This window comes from Cornus florida, unplaced genomic scaffold, assembly GCF_030987335.1.
Source record: "Cornus florida cultivar Cherokee Brave unplaced genomic scaffold, ASM3098733v1 CherokeeBrave_3.0.0_Hap2_Chr08, whole genome shotgun sequence".
NCBI classification, from domain to species: domain Eukaryota; kingdom Viridiplantae; phylum Streptophyta; class Magnoliopsida; order Cornales; family Cornaceae; genus Cornus; species Cornus florida.
This window is the reverse complement of record NW_026775578.1, coordinates 29784609-29806337: the sequence shown is the minus strand read 5'-3', so window position 1 is coordinate 29806337 and position 21729 is coordinate 29784609. Positions and strand designations below refer to the sequence as shown.

General features: G+C 41.1%; 1 protein-coding gene across 4 annotated transcripts; it reads left to right on the top strand.

The window, feature by feature from the left end:
- The first annotated feature begins 1786 nt into the window (after positions 1–1786).
- On the top strand, positions 1787–21200 carry LOC132271053 (uncharacterized). Of its 4 annotated transcripts, none has more exons than XM_059772301.1 (5): positions 2162–2302; positions 2647–2860; positions 2968–3444; positions 5583–6575; positions 17894–21200. In XM_059772301.1, the coding sequence occupies exons 2-5, from the start codon at positions 2692–2694 to the stop codon at positions 20848–20850; spliced, it is 4596 nt and encodes a 1531-aa protein (XP_059628284.1). In that variant the 5' UTR covers positions 2162–2302; positions 2647–2691; the 3' UTR covers positions 20851–21200. The 4 variants fall into 4 exon arrangements, with proteins under 4 accessions (XP_059628282.1, XP_059628284.1, XP_059628283.1 ...); XM_059772302.1 differs by lacking the exon at positions 2162–2302 and adding an exon at positions 2446–2541; XM_059772299.1 differs by having other exon boundaries at positions 1787–2302; positions 2647–3444.
- The last annotated feature ends 529 nt before the right edge of the window (positions 21201–21729 follow it).

The following is a 21729-nucleotide window of genomic DNA, read 5'->3' as shown; positions in this document are numbered from 1 at the left end:
AATGACACTATATTTTTCATAATGAAATTTCTATTAGCATTCGTATTATACAAGCAGTATACGCATATGTGTATATTTTCGTATTATACAAGCAGTATACGCATATGTGTATATTTTTACTGTTTAAGTTATTTTATGTTAAAATTTTAATCATATTTTTAAAGGAAATCATACTATACTCGTACATTTATATAGAGATATTTTATTTATTTTTGTATCATTTTTTACTAACTAAGTCCACATAAAGAAAAAAAAAAAAGGAAGAAGAATGTAGAGAGACAGAAGAGAGTGGAGAGAGGCAATGCGGGGAAGTAGTTTATGCATAAAAGTGAGGGCTTTTACGGAAATCTAGAAGTCTTCCCGCCTTTGGAATCTACCAGTTCACAGAGTCAATTACTAATGGACAAACGTGTGCGACGTCATCCACGGCACGTGTGACTCAGGCACATTCATTGTACAATCTATTTGTCGTACGTGTTGGAGCCTAACTTGGCACGTGTTGGATCCTGACCCAACACGTGCCAAGTTAGGGCTGACGTGGCGAATCCTTTGCGCTTCGGCAACCTGCGATTCCTTCCATAGATCTATGCTTTTATTCAACATTACTATTATTGTTATTTTTTTCCGATGAGAAACCTAAATTTTAATTTAATGAGAGTGAAAAGCAAATATTAGAGGGATATTTCAAAAAGTTTCATTTTATAAAACGGTTTTTTAGAATTTAGATTAGAATCTACAAAATTTATAATAAAAAATTTAAAGGTATCACAATATGATTTAGGCATATTTAAATTAGGATTTCACAAATTTTCGTATAAAAATGTCTCACAAAAATTTGAAAGCGGAGGAAAATTTCAAAAATTTAATTATATTTCAAATTCAAATTGTGAATTCAGTATTTCTAAACGTAACTTTTAATAATTTATCTATATATTTAAAATTTATCAATTTCATTGAAACATTATATTTGAAGTTTATTTATAAAGAAAGTTGAAATTAAATTCGGTGAAATTCTAATTTAAGACTTTTCTTTTGATTTGTAAAATTTATCTGCTGCAAAAAAAATATGTAAGTTTGTCGTCATGTCCAGCATTACTCATTTTTGTTTAAAAAATAAAAAAGGAAAAGAAAAATATGAAGTACTAGCACCAAAGGCCTATTTTATTTTGTCCGAAATAGAACAAATTTTTTATTGTATAGTGTGTTTAATAGCAAAATTATGAGTACATGTTTGACGAAAAAGTTTTGCATGTTTAAAAAATAAAATAGTTAGTTTAAAATATTATTTAATTTTATGCTTTCAATTTTAAATTATTTTCAAATATACATACAATATTATTGAAACCGTAACAAACTATATTCATACTTTACTTTCTTATATTATAACATTAATAAAAAATTAAAAGAAAAACAATTGCCAAACATTCATAGTCATTGTGTGATATTAACTTGAAAAATGGTCGGATTTTTTTCCTTAGGTGGCCGACTTTGTGCCACTAATGGATGAGACATCAATTTATAAATGTGTCCGTCCACTTTTAATACTCTTCATTTTTAATAGGTTTATTTTACAATTTTATTTTTGTAAAAAAAAAAAAAATCAATTTATGATTATTATTATTTTTTGATATCATAGTTTTTATAAAATATAATTTTATTTTTTTTATTATTGTCTTTGATAATCTTATTTTATTTCTTCTCTGACTTTTATTGGTGGTGTCTGTATATCATGCGCGGATGCGAAAGAACATTAAATTGTGGTTTAAAGCGCTGTTGAGATACGTTCTCTTTACGGCTCTGGCTTTCACTTTCTCTCTCTACGTCGACGGATTTTCCACAACGAAACAACGAAAGAAAGATACCAACACTAGTAATCAATCAATTCTAAAGAGAGAAAAGCAAAGAAAGAAAGACACACCAAGCGAATTTCTTCAGAAACCCTAATTCTACTAGGGCACTAGAATTTCTGCCCCACTTCTCTTCTGTTCTCTATTCTTTTTCGAGAATTTTATCATTCTCTAATACCAGATCTGTTTGCTTCACTTTTCTTTCGTTGAGGTGTATTTGCCGCCGATACCGGAAGGAGACGAAAAACCCTAGGTTTTTGGGGTGTGGTGTGGCGTTGTGCCCCATGCTATAGAGTGGTGGTTTTTCATGCCGCCGGAGCCATTGTCTTGGGATCGGAAGGACTTCTTCAAGGAGAGGAAGCACGAGAGGTTGTCGGAGTCGCTAGGTTCCGTGGCCAGATGGAGACAGACTCCTCACCGCTGGGGATCGGCCGATTTCCGCACCAGACCTCCAGGTGAGTTGTAGAATAATGGGGAATATATATTTCATTGACATGATGGTCTCAAATCTAGGGTCTTTTTCATATATCATGGTTTAGATTATTATTTTTTTCTATAATTAAAAATTTGCTGGCCAGGGTTTGAGCAGTTATGTGCAGAAGATTTTAAGTCTTCCCCTTAACCTCTCGGGCAAACCAGCGCTATAGATCTTTACTCAGATTTGGGAGAATTGTTCTCATGGAGATTGATTTTTGTATTGATTTTTGTTCTACCTTTATCTGATTTTGCTATTCTTTTAGTTAATTTTTTCCCTGTTTAAAATTTATATTCTTTCTGTTTAAAATGTTTTCGGTTGAAGGTCACGGTAAGCAGGGTTGGAACCTATTTTCCGAAGAATACAGTAATGGTTTCATGCCTACTCATTCAGACCCATCAGGGTTTCGCGGGGATGGAAAGTACATCAGGAACAGCAGGGAAAGGGGCTATTTTAGCCGGAATGATTGGAGAGGTCACCACAAGGAAACCGCATCTCCGTGTGATCGGGGCAGGCTGTATGACGGGAGTGATCAGAGGTCAGTTGACGATACTCATCCTCCCTCTGACTTTGTAAACTCATGGGACCAACTTAACTGCAAAGACCAGCATGATAAGATCAGTAGTGTAAATGGGTTGGGCACAGGCCAGAGATTTGAGAGAGAGAATTCGCTGGGCTCGAAGGATTGGAAATCTCTTAAATGGAGCCGCTCTGGCTTCTCCTCAAGGGGTTCTAGTTTCAGTCATTCAAGTAGCTCAAAGAGCATTGGAGTGGATTCCAATGAAGCCAAGGCTGATATGCTGCATGGGAATGCGACGCCCGTACAGTTACCTTCATGGGATGCTGGTGCCTGTATAACATCAACTGCTCCATCTGAAGAGAGTCATCCCAGTAAGAAGCCACGTCTTGGATGGGGTGAGGGACTGGCGAAGTATGAGAAGAAGAAAGTTGAAGGTCCTGATGGTGCAACCAAAAACGGAATGGTAAACTGTGCCAGTACAGATACAGAACCTATCCATTCTCATGTCCTAAACTCGGCTGAGAAAAGCCCTAGGGTTGCAGGTTTGTCAGACTCTGCATCACCTGCTACTCCCTCATCATTCTCATGCTGCTCATCACCAGGTAAATGTGGAGTTCTTATATTATTATTCTTTTGTCAAATTGTTATTCAGTTGTTCTTACTTGATTTTCATGTATATTGTACTCAATTATTGGATTCCTACATTCTATTTACTAAACCAACTTTATAGTGCCCAAACACTTTCTATTTTCTTACATAAAGAAAAAAATTATACTTGTACACCTTAACTTAAATTTCATGATCATATTTATAGAAATATTACATAATGGAAGCACATAGATTCCATTGATTTACATTATTACCTTGCTAGTATATTGATATTGTAACTGCCTATATAACTTTGAAGCCTCTCCAGTCACCAAGGCTGCTGATTCTCTGGTATCAATTGCATTTCATGTGCCACCTGTCAATGATTACTATGAGAAACTTAATAAGATAATTATTTTAGAACACTTCATACTACTTTCAGTTTGATGGCTGGTTTGCTTGAGAATATCAGACATGGATATACTACTTCAATTCCCCTGTCAAAAATAGATAAGTTTGTATCTAACTGTATAAAGGCGGGCATAGATCTATGTACAGGAGATGTTGTGCCTAATTAACTTCTGTCATTATGTTATACCATGTTTAAATGTTTACTCTTTATCATAAATTTATGGCATACCATGTTTAAATGTTTACTCTTTATCATAAATTTAGTGCCATAATGTTGGCTATCAAAAACTCTCGTTTACATGTGATACAATTTAAACCTTAATTTGTGAATGTGCATGGGCTTTAGTTTGAGTAGGTTGTTTTACTTTTCCCCTGTAAATTTTTTTATTTTTTATTTTTTTATCTTATTTATTATCAGTTATGATCAGAGTTTTTGTCTGGTTTGTGCTATCAATATATCTGGTTTGAACTTATTTCAAACTATATGTCAAGGACACATTGATATCATTACAATCTCCCCACTACCCACATGACAACCCATATTGCTCAAGGATGTTATTCTGGATCTCTTTCCTTTGCGCTTAGACCAGTGCCCCTACTTGTGCCCTTGTTATGTGAGCGCTCAAGTTGCACTTTAAAAATTATAAATAAAACCATGAACAAGCCTTAGATTAATGAAAAAATATAGTAAAACTGACACAACTTATATTAGATCCTGTTAACTTTATGCAAGAAATATACTTATTAGCATATAAACATTTTATGGTAAAGTGCAAAAAAACCCCACTGCTATATAAAAAATGTGCAAAAACACCCCTGCAGTTTAGTATGTGCATATAAATCCCTAAATTTGAAAATTTGTGCAAATTGCCCCTTGACCTCAATTTTGACCAATATATTTTTTATTTATTTAAATTCCAATATACCCTTAATAATCAATGTTTTATGAAATCAGTGTTTTATTTTTATTTTGTCTTGAGAGCATTTAAGTCATTTCAGTCTTCAAATTGACAAAGTGTTCATACTTGCTCAATTTGGAAAATGTAGGAGGGTTTTTTGAACACTAGGTGGGGTATTTGCACATTCGGTATATAACAAGGTTTTTTTTTTGCTCTTTACCCAACTATTTATTTACATAGTGCTAACCATGGTTATACTTTACAATATTATATGTAAACCATTAAAGATGAGAATTCGATGAATCATTATTTTATAATTGTATATTGCTAGAAATATTCAGTTTATGTAGGCAAACAAGTTCTGTTTTAATTTACTCAACCACTCTGCCATGGAAGGCTTTTTAGCAAAGACTGTAACACAAAAGTGGAGAACAAAAAATGAGTATTAAAATTTGCATGGATAAGAGATCAACTAGCTTGAAGCAATCTTAGAGTTTCCCTTTATTTACAAGGTAATGTTGCTTAAAGGTTTTTATGACCTCATTTCAAGTTACTTTTTCCCACTTTTTTATTTTAGAAGGGTAAAGTTTCTACGGATTTCTGATATTGTACTTGGTATTGACGGTTGAAATGTATTTCCCTGTACTAACTTTGTTGCAACCTGGTCAACATGTTTCTCAACTTTATTTATTTTTATTTTTATAAGTAACATGCTTCTCATTTTTGTTATTTTTAAGTTGTGAGAATTCTGTAAAATCTGCTTGTAGTACATTAAGTTATTCTGAGTGGGCTATTACGTGACCATCCATACTGATGTCTATATTTTTACCTCCTTTTGACAGGCGTGGAAGACAAGCCTTTTGTCAAAACAGAAGGTTTCGACAATGATACTGGTAATTTAGGTGGTTCGCAAAATATTGAGGTGCAGGATCCTCTTGATGGATTAGCTTTTAGTCTTGAGAATGTGGAGCTCACTTCAATTGCTAATTTGAGCTCTTCACTTAGTAGATTGCTACAATTTGATGATCTGAACTTGGTTGGCCCTGGTTTCTTGAGATCTACTGCGACAAAGAAGTTGCTGGTATGGAAAGGTGACGTTTTGAAGGCATTGGAGATGACCGAATCTGAAATTGATTTGCTTGAAAATGAGCTAAGGTCACTGCTGCCTAAATTTGGAAGTAATTATCCTTGTCCGGCATCATCTAGTTCTATGGCAATGAAATGCCAAACAAAACCTTGTGAAGAAGTAGGCGCTATCTCTAATTTAATTTCTAGACCAGCTCCATTACAGGTATTTTCTGGAGACATGATCGTGGAGAAGGCTGTCCATGACTTGGAAGAACACACTGAAGTCAAAGATCAGGATATTGATAGTCCAGGCACTGTTACGTCTAAATTTATTAAACCTCTTTCTGTGAATCTTGCCACTCTTCCTACTGATGTCAATTCACATTGCAAAGGGGAAGATAAATTATATGATTTAATACTGGCTAGAAACAAAGATTCTGCATGTAGAGCTTCCGAAGCATTTAAGAACTTATTACCGCCGGACCAAAGTCATATTGATATCTTGGGAGCTAATGGTGTTTCTTGCGGGCAGAATAATCCATTGATTAAGGAAAGGTTTGCAACGAGGAAGCGCTTTTTGAGATTTAAAGAAAGAGTTAGGACCCTCAAGTTTAGGGCACTTCAGCACCTCTGGAAGGAAGATGTGCGTTTGCTTTCTGTAAGGAAATATCGTGCAAAGTCGCAGAAAAGGTCTGAACTAAGCTCGCGCACAGCACACATTGGCTATCAGAAGCATCGGTCTTCCATACGATCGCGGATTTCTTCTGGTAAGAAATGTGTTATTATTTCTGCTTCACGCTAGTAATTTATTTTTTGGCAACTTCTCAGCTTATTGTTGGCACTGGAATTAATTATCTTTCTAACTTTAGTCAATTTTATTCCACACTAGTTTTTAATGCTTGGGATCAGATTATGAAGGCTTCTCTCTACTGAATCTAGCTTTAATGTCCAAGTCTGACCTTCATTATCTATTTTGGAGAAGCTTTCAAAATTCCAAAATGCAATGTACACGCACACATACGCACACACCCACTCTGCAGCCACACACACACACACAGGTTTCTTACTTCATATTTATATATATTGATATTGCCATTATGTCTTGTGTAACTATAAAATACCGGTTTCAGAAGACATCATTGATCTTGCTTGAAAGTTGCTTGTATGAATGATGAATTGAGCTAAAAACAGAAGTACGCAACTGATCTGTTTCTTTTTTGGGTATAAATATTGAATTGTATGGTTTAAACTTGAATAGAGAGATGTTACAATGATTTTTTAGTTTTGAGATCATCAATATAATTATCTTGACATGATAGGATATTGGTGTTGGTATGGTCACTATATGAAATATTTAAACTTTGGCCTAGCTCGGAGTTTATTTGTGGGAGATGTGACTCATTGGTTTCAAGGTTTATTTGAAGGGAGAAGTTCTCGGGGAGAATGAGTGTACTTAGTGTTTGAGGTTTTTTCTCTAGGGACGACTTCCTGCAGTGTACTTTATTGGGCTCGAGGTTTATCCGAGGGTAAGAACTACTTGAGGTATTTAAAGTTTAGTTTGAGGATTATCGTGGAAAAGCTCCTCAAAGTGCCCTTAGATTAATTTAGGAGGTTTACATGTGGAGAAGTTCTCCTTGACTTTTGTGTTGCTTTCAGTATAAACCTTGCTTATGCCATGTGGGCCAACATTGATGATATGGCATGTGCTATGTGGAACAGCGCGTGGACCATACCCTCACTGTATAACTTATTATTTCTTTTGTTTGCTTCTTTTTATTAATTGTTATTTTATTGTTTCAAATACTGTTTAATAAGTATTTGGTATATCTTTAATTTCACACCTTAAACAAATGCAATATTTCTTGCTGTTCTGAAGTAATTTCTGATACTAAAATCATTGAATTATATTTTATATATTGTAGATAATATGATAGTGCTTCATATCTCGAGCGTATTATCAATAAGTCCCTGGTTCGGGCTAGTGTAAGATAAGAGCTATGGGGGTTTATGCTCATATCAAGATTCTTTAGAAACAGCCACACATCGTCAGATTATTTAGTGATGCAGAGCAATAGGTGGAAGGAGCTTGTACTGGCCACTTTCGTTGATGAACATCATGCTTATGTATCATGCAGTTTCCATTATGTTCCAACTTGAAAACATATAATTATTCTTCAGACCACCTGTTTTACAAGTATTCTATTCTTGCATTCTTTTTTTTTTTTGTTTTTTTCCTAGTTGGTGGTACTTGCACACACTTGTCTCTTCCGAGACTTGAACCTCTGACCTTCCTTTGGAAAGTAAGAGACTGATACCGCTAGGTATTCTAAATTGTTGGCTAGGCAATTGGTGATGTACAGAATATGTTTTGCTTTTGCAAGCGAGATTGCAATAGCAATTTGTGCAAAAGTAAATGTGAGTGTAATATAGTTCTTGATGTGCTATGATGCATTTTTAGGCCTCATGGAATTGATTCGACTACAAGTATACACCTGGAGCTTTGTGTCTGAATGAAACTTCATAGTAGTTTCTACACAATGTTTGTGACGGGTGGCAGTTTGTGTTGCCATGTTGTAATCATTTGAGGGCGAGCCTTGGCGCATTGGTTAGGTTACTCCATTATGACTTGGAGGTCACCGGTTCACAACCAGGAAACAACTTCTCTGCATGCAGAGTTTAAGCTATGTACATCTAACCCTCCAGCTATGTGTATAGTTGTTAAAGGCTCAAGGCGCACCAAGGTGCCAAGGCCTCTTGGAGCTTGAGCCAGTGCGCGAGGCGCAAGGTGAGGTGCGCGCTTGACTGAACAGAGTGTCAGATGGTTTCTCAATACAGACAGCAAACAATAATTCCACAACCAAACAGATGTCAGATATTTCATTATGTAGGGATTAAAAAAACATTAATTCCACACAGCTTAACTTTATACACATGTTTGATTTCCTTTTGGATCAGCTTAGTTCGTTAGTGTGTGTTTATGTCATTTATATATGAGTTTTAGAAACAAATTAAAGCATAAGACCACAAAAAGGTTAATCTCAGAGCTATTAGCAAGTATGTAGCATATCCTTCAAATGATTTTCTCATTTACTTCTAGTAACCTTGTTATATCCACAACTGGTTTACGTTTCCTCTCTCGTATATATTTTCGATTACTCCCTCCTCAATTTAAATGTCCCTTTTGGGATTTTAACTTTTTTCCTTAGATCACATTATTCAATGAACAAAAGGAAAAGCCTGACGAGAAAGCTTGCCGTGGTAGAGATGCGGCCGGAGTCTACTGCTCTGACCAGTCATCGGAGTCTTTAACTCCGGTGAAATCCTCTGCTGCTATTTTCTTTTTGCGTTTCCCTTTTCTTTGTTGGGTTTGTTGTTTGCGTTTTCTGTGGACTTCTGGACTGGTTTTTTCATGAAAGCCCTTGACAGTTAGACATTGTCGTTTTTGGAGGTCGCTCGTCTCCCTCGCCTGGATCTGAAAGGAGAGGTGGTGCACGTTCCTTCGCCCACTGATCATGTGTTTAGGGTGGACGCTCAAAGCACCTCCGCTCGTGAACGCGTACTTAGGGCTTGCCTTGTTAGGAGATTTGATAGAGAAGTGGGGTTTATGGAGAATATCGAAGATTGGGCCACGAAGACTTGGTTGATTTCGGGTGTGGTTAGGGTTTCGATTTGATAGAGAAGTGGGGTCTATGGAGAATATTGAAGATTGGGCCACGAAGACTTGGTTGATTTCGGGTGCGGTTAGGGTTTCCTCTCTAACTGACGGGCTGTTGTTGCTTCGTTTCCCGTCGGTTTTGGAGGCACAGAAGGTCTTAGGTTGGGGAAAGAAAACATGGGGAGAGGCGCAGCTTTACATTGATCTCTGGTACTACAGGGTTGGTTGTTACGGGTTGAGACTAAAGGATAACCACCGGAGAGTCATCATGTATGGCTTGCCAGTGCATCTGTGGTGTCAGAAGCTTTTCATCGCCATTGGAGATGTGTGTGGAGGTTTTCGGGATGTTGAGGCATACGAGATGAGCGACACGGAGAGGATTGTGATCACCGTAGCTGACGGTGGTGTGATTCTGGAGAATTTTGAGACTAAAGGATAACCACCGGAGAGTCATCATGTATGGCTTGCCAGTGCATCTGTGGTGTCAGAAGCTTTTCGTCGCCATTGGAGATGTGTGTGGAGGTTTTCAGGATGTTGAGGCATACGAGATGAGCGACACGGAGAGGATTGTGATCACCGTAGCTGACGGTGGCATGATTCTGGAGAAATTTGTTGTGGAGGACGGATGATGGGCTTTCAAAATCTCTTTATCTGAAGAAATTGCTCCGTCCTTGGTTCCGTTGACCAGGTCCTGTGACGGAAGAGGCGACGCGAGACCACCGACGGCGTCGGATAGAGGATCACGTCTGTCACGCAGATCTGGTTTCGGGGTTGGATGTGCGCCGGAGTTGTAGATGATGGCTTTGTAGGACAACCGTCATCAAAGTTAGGGACGCGTGAGGAGTAACGCGCTCAAGGCGAGTGGAAGTGGGAAGGAAGCAGCGAGGACACGTGGTTGGAGGAGAAGCGACTACCGTTGTGAGTGGAGGACAGCTGCTCCACCACGTGCTGTGTCGCGTGATGCTAGGGGTGATTTGAATGTTGCATTTGCTGGCCAGACAGTGTTGGGCCTATTCAGCGTGGGTCGAACTTTGCGGGCTCGAGAGGAGCTGGTCGGATCGTGCAGGAGAGGGCTGGGTCTGGGTCTGGGCCTGGGCAGTCTTCAAAGGTTGATAGGTGGGTTGGACATGTTGGTCTCAAGCCTGCTGTGTCATTAGCCTTTTCTGGGCCTGCTCAGGTTAAGAAAAATTCTTCTAAGGGCAGGGTTGTTAGTTGGGGCCCAAACCATTGTCTTTCAGTTTCCATTCGAGGTGGGCAGCCCAACCCGGCCTCTGATCTTAAGAACAACATTGATGTTAACGAGCAGGACATGTCACAGAGCTTGGACCGGAGATCCTGGTTGAGGAAGGAGAAGATGAACTGGGCAAAGGTGAGTTTGCTCAAGACGAAGGGCGATGGGGTTTGCCCAAAGAATTTTCGGCATGGAAGGCGCTGTCAGAAGTTGTCCTCGGGGAATAGGTTCGAATCGCTTCAGTCGGGACCTTTGGGCGAGGATGGGATTGGTGCCTGCGCATCCACGAAAGAGGATGGCCACTCCTCGAGCTATTTGACCTAGTCCAACAAGAAATGGACTAGAAATGATAAATAGAAGTGGGTCGCCCGCAAGGCTCCTACCTCTTGTCCGGGTATGTTCTCTGTTTCCTGTGTTTGGAGCTCTCCCTTTGCTCCTCCTCTTTCTACTCCTCCTCGTGGGATGTTGAGAAGTGATGGGGGGGCAGCTCTTTTTGGGAGGCCTCTGTTGTCGCCAATGGTAGAGGTGGATTCTGTGGAGTAGGCAAGTGATTTGGATGGTTCTGGGTTTAGGTTTGTTGGGCCGTCAGAAAGGGATGGGGCGGTAAATTTGCTTGGTGACGGGGGCTTTGATTGTCTTTGTGGCGGTCAAGCTGAGGCTTGTCCGGATTTTCTGTCCTTTTCTTGGCATAATGATTGAACAAGGGAGGTGTTGGAGAGGCAGGTCAAGCCCTCTTTGGGTGGAATGGAAGTTTTGGGTTCACTTATGGATGGTGGTCCGGTGATATCTCTGAAGGGTATTGTGCCAGAACTGCTGACTGTTTGTGTTGGCAAGGATATCCGTATTTCTCTAAGTGATGAATCAGCCTCTTTGTTGTTTAAGGAGCTGCAGAAGCACAGGTGTTTGCCTGATTCTTAGCCCATTGTTGATTACATTCGTGACCCCGTCATACAGGAAGGAGTTTTGGATTGTGGTGTGGACTGGTTGTCGTGTTGTGAGGAGGCGGAGGAGGTCGAGGGAGGTGATGGGATCAGGGCAGTTCTCTTGATATGATCTTATGGGAGAAGGAGAGTCTTGATTGTTCGGGGGTGGTGGATCCTCTGGCAATTGTGCATCCAGAGGGTGTGGATAGTTTGTTGAGTAGGCAGGAAGGTGTGGATTCTCGTAAGGACTGGGTTATGGCTAATATCGGGGCCACTAGCGAACTGTTGGGTGCCTCTTGTGGGGGCAACCGGGATCGGGCCTTGGCCATTCTTTAGGCTACGGTGGAGGGGAAAGAAGGGGAGATGATTCAGTTTTCTAAAAAGAGCAGCAGAAAGAAGAAGATCCTTTCACCTTGGAAAGGGGAGAGGGAGCTGAGGAATCTATTCAGATGTGAACTACGATAGGACGCTTGGTGGGGAGAAGGAGAGGGGAGTGATAAGGGGGGAGGGAGGGGTAAGGGGGTGGTGGGGGTGCATGTTTCCTCGTGAAACTACGACTTTTGTCTTGGAATGTTTGAGGTCTCAATGACCCGGGCAAGCGGAAGGTGGAGAAGATGGCTATGAGGAAATGGGGGATTCATTTGGTGTGCCTCTAAGAAACGAAGATTGACTCCATGTCTGATAGGGTGGTCAAGAGCTTGTGGGGTAATCGGTTTGTTGAGTGGGAGGCATTGGATTCTGTGGGGATCTCTGGCGGTGTCCTCCTTATGTGGGATAGAAGATGGTTGGCCAAGGCAGATGTCTGTAGGGGGCGCTCTTCTTTGTCTTGTGCTTTTGTGATGGAGGAGGATGGTTTCCGTTGGGCTTTTTATGGGGTGCGTGGGCCGGTGGATGATTGTGAGAGGGATGGGCTGTGGGAGGAGTTGAGTGAGGTGAAAAGGAGGTGGTCTCTTTCCTGGTGTGTGGCTGTAGACTTAAATGTGGTTAGATCCCCGATAAAGCAATCTACAGGGGGTTCGTGGACGCAGGTTATGATGCATTTCTCTGATTTTATTAATTAGCACTAGCTCATTGATCTTCCTTTAGAGGGAGCCTCTTTCACTTGGTCCAGTGGAAGGGAAGCACCACCTTTTTCTCGTCTGGATCGGTTCTTGGTCTCTGGAGATTGGGAGGAGGTGTTCCCAAACATTGTCCAGGCTGCGTTGGCTAGGGTGACGTCGGACCATATTCCTTTGGTTTTGGACTGTGGAGGTTTGAGATCTCGTTGCACTTCTTTCAGATTTGAGAATATGTGGTTTCGAGCGGAGAATTCCAGGGGACTGTGCATTCTTGGTGGGAGGAGGATTTGGCGGTGGGTACCGAGTTTTATTTTAGTAGGAAAGCTTCATCTTCTGAAAAATAAACTCAAAAGGTGGAACAAGGAGGTGTTTGGGAATTTGGTGTGGAGGAAGAATAGGGCCTTGGCTGATATTGCTGAGATTGATAGATTGGAAGGGGAGGGTGCTCTTCTCGAGTCTCAACGGGTTAAGAGAGCAGCTTGTCAGGCAGAATGTGTTGAGATTGCTGTTTTGGAGGATATCTCGTGGCGTTAGAAATCTCGGGCCTTGTGGCTTAAAGAGGGTGGCCGTAACACTATGTTTTTCCATGAAACTGCTAATGCTCATAGGAGGGGCAATCATATTGGGCGGTTGTGTGTGGATGGTACGGTTTTGTCTACGGAGGAGGAGGTTTGAAGCGGTATTGTTTCTTTTTATCAAATGCTCTATTCTGAGCCTTTTAGATGGAGGCCACGGCTGGATGGTCTTCACTTTGATGCCATTTCTGAGGCGGATAGGGATGGGTTGGAGAGGCCTTTTTTTAGAGGAGGAGGTGCTGAGGGCTTTGAAGAGTTGTAATGGAGACAAGGTTCCAGGTCCAGATGGTTTCACAATGAGATTTTTGTTGGAAAGCTGGGAGGTGGTTAGACATGAGGTTATGGGCACTTTTCTTGAGTTTCACTCTACCGGGAGGTTCGAAAAATTGTTGAATGCATCCTTTATTGCCCTTATTCCTAAGAAGGGAGGCGCTTCTAACATCAAGGACTTTAGACCAGTCAGTCTGATCGGGTGTATGTACAAGCTTATTGTTAAAGTTCTTACGCTTAGATTGAGGGTGGTTTTGGATGGGGTCATTTCTGAGTCTTAGAATGCGTTTATTGGGGGTAGACAGATTCTGGACTCCGCTCTCATTGCCAGTGAATGTGTGGATTCCAGACTTAGCAGTGATGTTCCGGGTGTTCAATGTAAGCTGGAAATCGAGAAAGCCTATGATCATGTTTGTTGGAATTTCCTGTTTTATCTGTTAGAGAGGATAGGTTTTGGGGAGGGATGGAGGAGATGGATTGTCACATGTGTTTCCTCTGTTCGTTTTTCGGTGTTGGTGAATGGTTCTCCTTCGGGGTTTTTCGGCAGTTCTCGTGGCCTGAGGCAAGGGGACTTTCTCTCCCGTTTTCTGTTCATTATTATTATGGGGGCCCTTAGTAGGTTGATGAGAAGGGCTGTGGGCTCGGGGTTCATTAGGGGCTTCAAGATTGGCCTTACTTCGGTTCAGCAGTTGGAGATTTCCCACCTGCTTTTTGCAGACAATACTCTTGTTTTCTGCTAAGTAGAGGCATCCCAGCTGTGGTATCTGAGATGTGTTCTGGTTTGCTTTCAGGGTGTTTTGGGTTTGAAAGTCAACGTGGGAAAGAGTGTGCTCGTTCCTGTATTCTCTGGCAGCTATTTTAGGGTGTGGGACGCGACGTTTCCCTATTTTGTATTTGGGCTTGCCCCTGGGTGACTCGGCTAGGAGGGTGGGAAGTTGGATTCCGGTGGTTGAGCGGTTTGAGAGAAGATTGGCTGGATGGAAAAAGCAATCTCTCTCTAAGAGTGGTAAAGTTACCTTAGTGAAGAGTTCTATGTCCAGTCTCCCAATGTACTCCCTCTTGCTTTTCCGGATTCCCTCCTCTATTGTTGGAAGACTTGAGATGCTTCAACGGAATTTCCTTTTGGGGGGGGTGGGGGGGGTCGGGGGGTGGAGTTTTAAGTACCATCTTGTTCGGTGGGCACAGGTTTGCAGGTCTTTTCAGTTTGGAGGGCTGGGGATTAGGAGTGACCCCCTTCAACAACGCTCTTCTTGGTAAGTGGCTTTGGAGGTTCGGCAACGAAAGATATAGGTTTTGGAGGAAGGTTATTTCGTGTCGCTTTGGGGAGGAGAGGGGGGGTGGTCAGCTAGGCCAGTCAGGTTTGCTGTCGGTGTGGGTGTGTAGCGTTCCATCGAGAAGGGGTGGGATGAGTTCTCAAAGCATATTAGATTCAGAGTTCGGGATGGAAGGGATGTTCGGTTTTAGGAGGATTCCTGGTGTGAGGATGGCCCATTGTCTCTCTTGTTTCCTAGGCTGTTCAAGATTGCTGTAGAAGCATGCTATGGTTGTTGATTGCTATCATCTTGATAGCGCTAGGTTGTCTTGGGATATGCAGTTCCAGCGATCCTTTCAGGATTAGGAGTTGGATGATGTCACTGGTCTGTTGGCTCTCTTGTATATACAGGAGATGGAGGGCACTGGTGCGGATTCCTTGTCTTGGGTGCCTTTTGCGCAGGGGATGTTTCAAGTCCGGTCCTTCTTTTTCTCTCTCTCTGGGTTTCATGGTTCCACATTCCTGTAGAAGACAGTGTGGTCGTCAAAGGCGCCCCTTAGGGTGGCGTTTTTTGCGTGGACCGCAGCTTGGGGAAAGATCCTGATTTTGGACAATTTGAGGAAGAGAAGGCATATCATTGTCAATCGGTGCTGTCTTTGCATGATTGATGGAGAGTCCGTGGATCACCTTTTGTTGCATTGTTCGGTGGCCCACGACTGTTGGAGTCTCATCTTCGGTCTGTTTGGTGTCCATTGGGTCATGCCCCGGACCACTAGGGAATTGATGGACATTTGGAGGGGTAAATGGGTGGGGGTGCATGCTAGAGACTTTTGGAGGGCGACTCCCCTTTGTGTTTGGTGGAGTCTTTGGAGAGAGCGAGATAGAAGATTTTTTGATGGGGAGGTGTCCTCCATTGGGGCACTGAAATTGTGGATTTTTTGGGCTCTTTGAGTTCATAGGTCTTTTTCATTTTTTTTTATGGTTTGTGTACAGCTCTTGGGACGCGTTCTCCTTTTGAACGCCTTCTAATACATTTTACTTATCAAAAAAAAAAAAAAAAAGACCACGAAAGATGTATTTTTTTCTTCTCTTTTCCAACATTTTCCTTAACAGACAAACAAAAATTCTGAAACAAATTTAAAAAAAAAAACATAACAGACGAACAGGAGAGAGACGATTCGCACTGGGAGCTTGACTCTAGATGGGGATCAATCGAATCTTCTGCCTTCGAGAGCTTTCAGTCCCCCTTCCCCCCCCCCCCTTTTAAAAGTATGTTGTTTTGGGTCAAGTGACTAAGTCCCTTTTTTTTATTTTTTATTCCGTACGATTGATAATTTGGTACACCAATCAGATGGTGACAAGTAAAAAGGGTACACCAATCAGATGGCTTCATTGAGGCGCGCCTTTGAAGGCCTAAGGATTCGCGCCTCTTTGAAGGCTCCTCACCTGGGCACCTCCTAGGTGCAATGGTTGCACCTTGAGGCACCTCGCGCCTTGACAACTATGCCAGATCCTGCAATAGCTTTAGCCTCGTGCACTATATTTGCGCTTTCATGTTATAATCATGTATTGTCATGATATGGGTCAACATGAACATGAGTGTTATTATGTCAAGGAAACATGATACCAGCACAACAACTATATTAACGATCTCTCACGAAGCTATTTATTTGTTCACAACCCAAGAACCCTCAATAGCACCATGAGGAAAAACAGAAGTGATGGCCCATGCATGATGAAAATAAACCCAAGCAAACAAAAGGTGAAGGCCCGAAGAGCCGAATGCCAACGGAAAGAGATAGAGATAGAGAAATCCCTTGTTAAAGAGGTAACACGACATGATCATCGTAAACCTGTTTAATAAATGGGTCTCCTAACAAGACAAGACACACATAATCAAAATTACATAGTATTACGGGCCTTTCTAACAGGAATACAACACCTTTAGTTAAAAGGGTCATTTCTAACAGAAACATGACACATTTAGTTGAACAGGTCTAATCCGGTTGGCAAGTAAAAATGAACATGACACATTTAATTAGCATGTGAATTCAGGCCGACACTATTACGACCCGAAGTCTAACCAAACCTAAACCAAAACTCTTCATCCCATGTTGTGTTAGCATGTCGTGTCAAGTATTGCCACCCCTAGTTTTTGTTCGGATACTATTACAAATATTGCCAACTTGTTTCTTTAGTGTTCAATGTCGGGGTTTTGGTCTAAAGATGTGAAAAATATACATTACGCTACGCCGGGGGTAGCAGTTATTGAATACCCCCGGCCAATCACAATACCTCATTTACCTTGATAATAGAATATGGAGTGTTGGGATTGGTCGGGGGGTATTCAATAATTGCTTCCCCTGGGGTACCCAATAATTTCTCCCGAAGATGGATGACATTTAGATCCAGAGGCAAAGTCCCATAGGCAATTTGGATGGTGTAATTGTTGATGCTTGGGGTTATGTTGCTGGTGCATTGTGAAGCATCTCTGTGAAACGGTATTGACATTTTTAGTCTGTTTGAACTTTGACCAACCTGTGCGTAAATGGTTGGAACCAGAGAGGAGGGTGGGATTCTTGATTGATTGAGATTTTTTGAACTAAGTTTCTAGAATTTGAAGGCTTGTACTGGCACATTTGTTTTTTTATTGCTCGTGAAGCTGAAAAAATGGCTTATGCATATGATGTCTCATGAAGGTTAAGCGGAGGAAACAAGTTGAGCAAGAATTGGGCATTAGCATTTTAAGATAGATGATGAATGATATGGAAAATTTATTACTGGTATCATACTTGGGATAAATATCGAGCTAGCTCAGGAAGTGTTAATTGACCTAACGTCTCATTTTTATTTATTTGGCGATTATGAGAGGACTGAATATTTACTTTCTTTTCATCCTGTTAGTAGTAGACATTGCCTGTATGTTAATCATTTTAATTGGGTTTTTGTTTGTGTATTACTGCATGTATTGAAATTCTGATGACACTCTTACATATGTATGCAGTTTTTTTACAATGAATTTTAGATTTTCCTTCTCCCTTAATCTGAGGATGATTTAATATGGAATTAACTTTTCAGCAATGACCTTTTGAATCTATCCTCTTTTTAATTGTCTTTGCAGCTGGAAATTTGTGCCTGGTCCCTACAACGGAGATAATTGATTTGATGGGCAAGCTCCTTTCAGATTCCAAGGTGAAGCTTTATAGGAATACACTGAAGATGCCGGCTTTAATATTGGACAAGGAGAAGATGACTTCTAGGTTCATTTCAAATAATGGTCTAGTGGAAGATCCCTGTGGTTTTGAGAAGGAAAGGGCTATGGTCAATCCTTGGACATCAGAAGAGAAGGAAATTTTTATGGATAAGCTTGCCACCCTAGGGAAAGACTTCAGAAAGATTTCATCTTTTCTCAGCCACAAGACAACTGCAGATTGCATTGAGTTCTACTACAAAAACCACAAGTCAGATTGTTTTGAGAAAACAAAAAAGAAGTCAGAGTCTGCAAAGAAAGGAAAATCCTATTCTACTAATAGCTACATGGTGACTTCGGGGAGAAGATGGAATCATGAGATGAATGCTGCATCCCTTTCTATGTTGGGTGCAGCTTCAGCAATTGCAGGTAATGCTGATGATGGTACAGAAGTTCAGCAGAAGTGTATGGCAAGGTTCGTGGGGACGTCTAGAGATTGTAAAACACCAGCAGGCGGTGATGGTATCCTAGAGAGGTCAAGTAGTGAGAGGGAAACTGTTGCTGCTGATGTGTTGGCTGGTATTTGTTGTTCCCTTTCATCTGAAGCAATGAGTTCTTGTATCACGAGTTCTTTCGACCCTGGAGAGGGCTACCAAGAATGGAAGTGCCAAAAGGTGGGTTCTTTAAATAGACGGCCTTTAACACCTGAGGTTACACAGAATGTTGATGATGAGACTTGTTCTGATGAAAGTTACGAGGAGATGGATCCTTCTATTTGGACGGATGAGGAGAAGTCTATCTTCATACAGGCCGTGACATCGTATGGTAAGGATTTTGCAATGATCTCACGGTGTGTCAGAACAAGATCCCGGGATCAGTGCAAGGCCTTCTTTAGCAAGGCCAGGAAGTGCCTTGGATTGGATATGATTCATCCTGTACACAGCAATGAAGGAATGGAGGATGATGCTAATGGGGGTGGGAGTGACACTGAAGATGCTTGTGTTGTGGAGACTGGTTCAGTTGTATGCAGCGACAAATCTGCGTCCAATATGGATGAGGACAAGCCTTTCTCTGATTTGAAAATAAACCTCAGTGAATCTGATCCTGTGGGGACCATGAACTTGCAGATTGACATGAAGAAATCAAAGGAAAACAATGTGACAGGACAGAAGGATTGTAAAGATCCCAAGTCTGGGTCAGAGAATTTGGTTATTGATGATTGTCTGTCGGGTAAGCTGGTGCTAGATTTTGATGGTGACTGCACTATAGAGAATGATGCCAATAGCAAATCTGTGACAGTTAAGGCCCATACCAATGCAGTTTTATTTTCTGATACAGAAACTGGACAAGATGAACCTACTGGAGATTTGTTGGAGGATGCAGTATCTCTTGAAGAGGGAAATGACTGTTGCCTGTCTGCATCAGGTGCTGAGAATGAGACGAAAGTTCTAGGTCAGGTTTCTGCTGAGCTTGTTAGAACAGGACTAGAGGAACAGCAACTATCACAACCTGAAAATAATTTGAAAGATAAACCAGATGAGAACAATAATTACAACGGAAGTGGCCAAAGTGGCTTAAATTGTGCCAGAGCGGATCCTATTACAATTGGAAACACTAACAATGTTGCTGCGGATGTGAATTCTTCTTCAGGATTTGGTGCTAATCACAAAATCCTGCATGAGGTTGCCCTGGAGTCAGATCCTACGCAAGAGCCTTGTGTCATCTCATTGCAGCAGCAAGATGGTTGTCTCGTGATTGCGAGTTCGGTACCTCGAGATTCTGTGGCTATCCAAAATGAGAAGATAGGAGATGAGCAGCGTCAGAAATCATTTAGCGCAAATGATGATTACAAATATCTGTCTGGAGAACAAGCAAGAGATCAACCGAGATCGCATTCACGGAGTTTGTCAGATGTAGAGAAACCAGCTTCATTTCAGAGATTCTCGAAGTTTGATAGGAATTTTTATTCTGAACCTTTTTTATCACGGGATTATTATTTTCGAAAGTGTAACAGTTCAAAAACTCAGAGTGCGAGGTCTGATGTTTCCTGCGTGTCTCGAGAAGAAGCAAGGGATCATCCGAGATTGCATTCGCGGAGTTTGTCAGATGTAGAGAAACCTTCCCGGAATGGTGATGTGAAACTGTTTGGTCAGATTCTGTCTAACCCCTCGTCGCAGCAGAAATTGAATTTTAGTGCACTTGAGAATGAAGATAAGAGGGTACAAAATCCTAAATTAAGCAACAAGTCTTCTAACGTGAAGCTCGGTACTCACAGTATGGATGGTAATTTAGTTCCAGCAAAGTTGGATCGTGATAATTATTTGGGCCTTGAGAATCTTCCCAGGAGGAGTTATGGTTTCTGGGACAGGAACAGAATAAAAACTGGGTTTCATTCTTTGCCCGACTCTGCTATCCTGCTGGCAAAATATCCTGCTGCATTTGGCTACGCATCCTCATTAAGGATGGAGCAGCAACCATTGCATTCGGTTGTAAAGGTTAATGGACATAATTTAAATGGTTTATCAGTTTTCCCAACTAGGGAGATAGGATGCAGCAACGGGGTGGCAGATTTCCAGGTCTACAGGAATTGGGATGATACCAAAGTACAGCCATTCACGATAGATATGAAGCAGCAGCAAGCAGCGTTAATTTCTGAGATGGAAAGAAGAAATGGGTTTGAGGCAGTACCAAGTATACAACAGCAGGGAATGGGGATGGTTGGAATTGATGTCGGGAGAGGAGGGATTCTTGTTGGGGGAGCCTGCAATGGTGTATCAGACCCCGTGGCAGCCATCAGAATGCATTATGCTAAAGCAGCTGAACGTTACGGTGGGCAGGCAGGGACCATCTTCGGAGAAGATTCATGGAGAGGTAAAGGGGGGAGGTAGGCAGGTAGTAGAAGTGCAGAGGGGACCTTTTGAAGAACACCCCCCTCCCTCAGGTGGCAAATCTCTTTTTTTACCTAGCTGTATAGTAGGTTTTTTTTTTTTTTTTTTTTTGTAACTTCAGTGCAGCAATGATAGGGCGATAGATGGTTTTAAATTGTGCCTTTTTGGTCAAAGAATTCTAGTGTTTGTAATATTTGTAGCAGCAGCAGCCTTATATTTGTTGTATTTTGGGGATACAGAAATAATCTGTTGTTGGAGTTTTGGGAGTTGGGAAAATTTAGTTGTTTCCAATGCATTCATCAATTTTACCATCATTGATGTTTTTGATATTTGAAACCTTTATTTTTTCACCCTCTCTCTTAAAACCCTAGATTTTCATAAATTTGTCTTTTTATTTCAATAATTATCAGTGTTCTTTTCATCAATAATTTTTAGTGCTTTTTTCTTAGCTCTATGTACTATTGGGATGTTTTGTACGATTTACAATTACTCGTTATATCAGTATTTATAAACCTTTGGAAAAAGAAAACCAAACCCTAAAAAGTGGTGTTTGTGTATGAGTGATGGCTCTACGGCTTCTTCTCCGCAGAAATCAATGGAACATAAAACAGGCAATTTGTTGTTGGTTTCAATCAACCACCGCCTCTGCCATTCTTCGCCGTCTTCTACCACCACCGGAACCACCACTTTAGGGCCTGACACAAGTTTCACATATCATGATAGAATTGCTTCCTTCGATGTACCGACATTTTAAGTGGCCATGTGAATTGATGATGATGATGATAGGCGGATCACAAACTTCTACGAGGCAAAAGGTTTCTCAATGAGAGAGAGAGAGCCTCAAGTTGTTGAGTTGGCGCGAGCTCGAGTCTCCTCCTA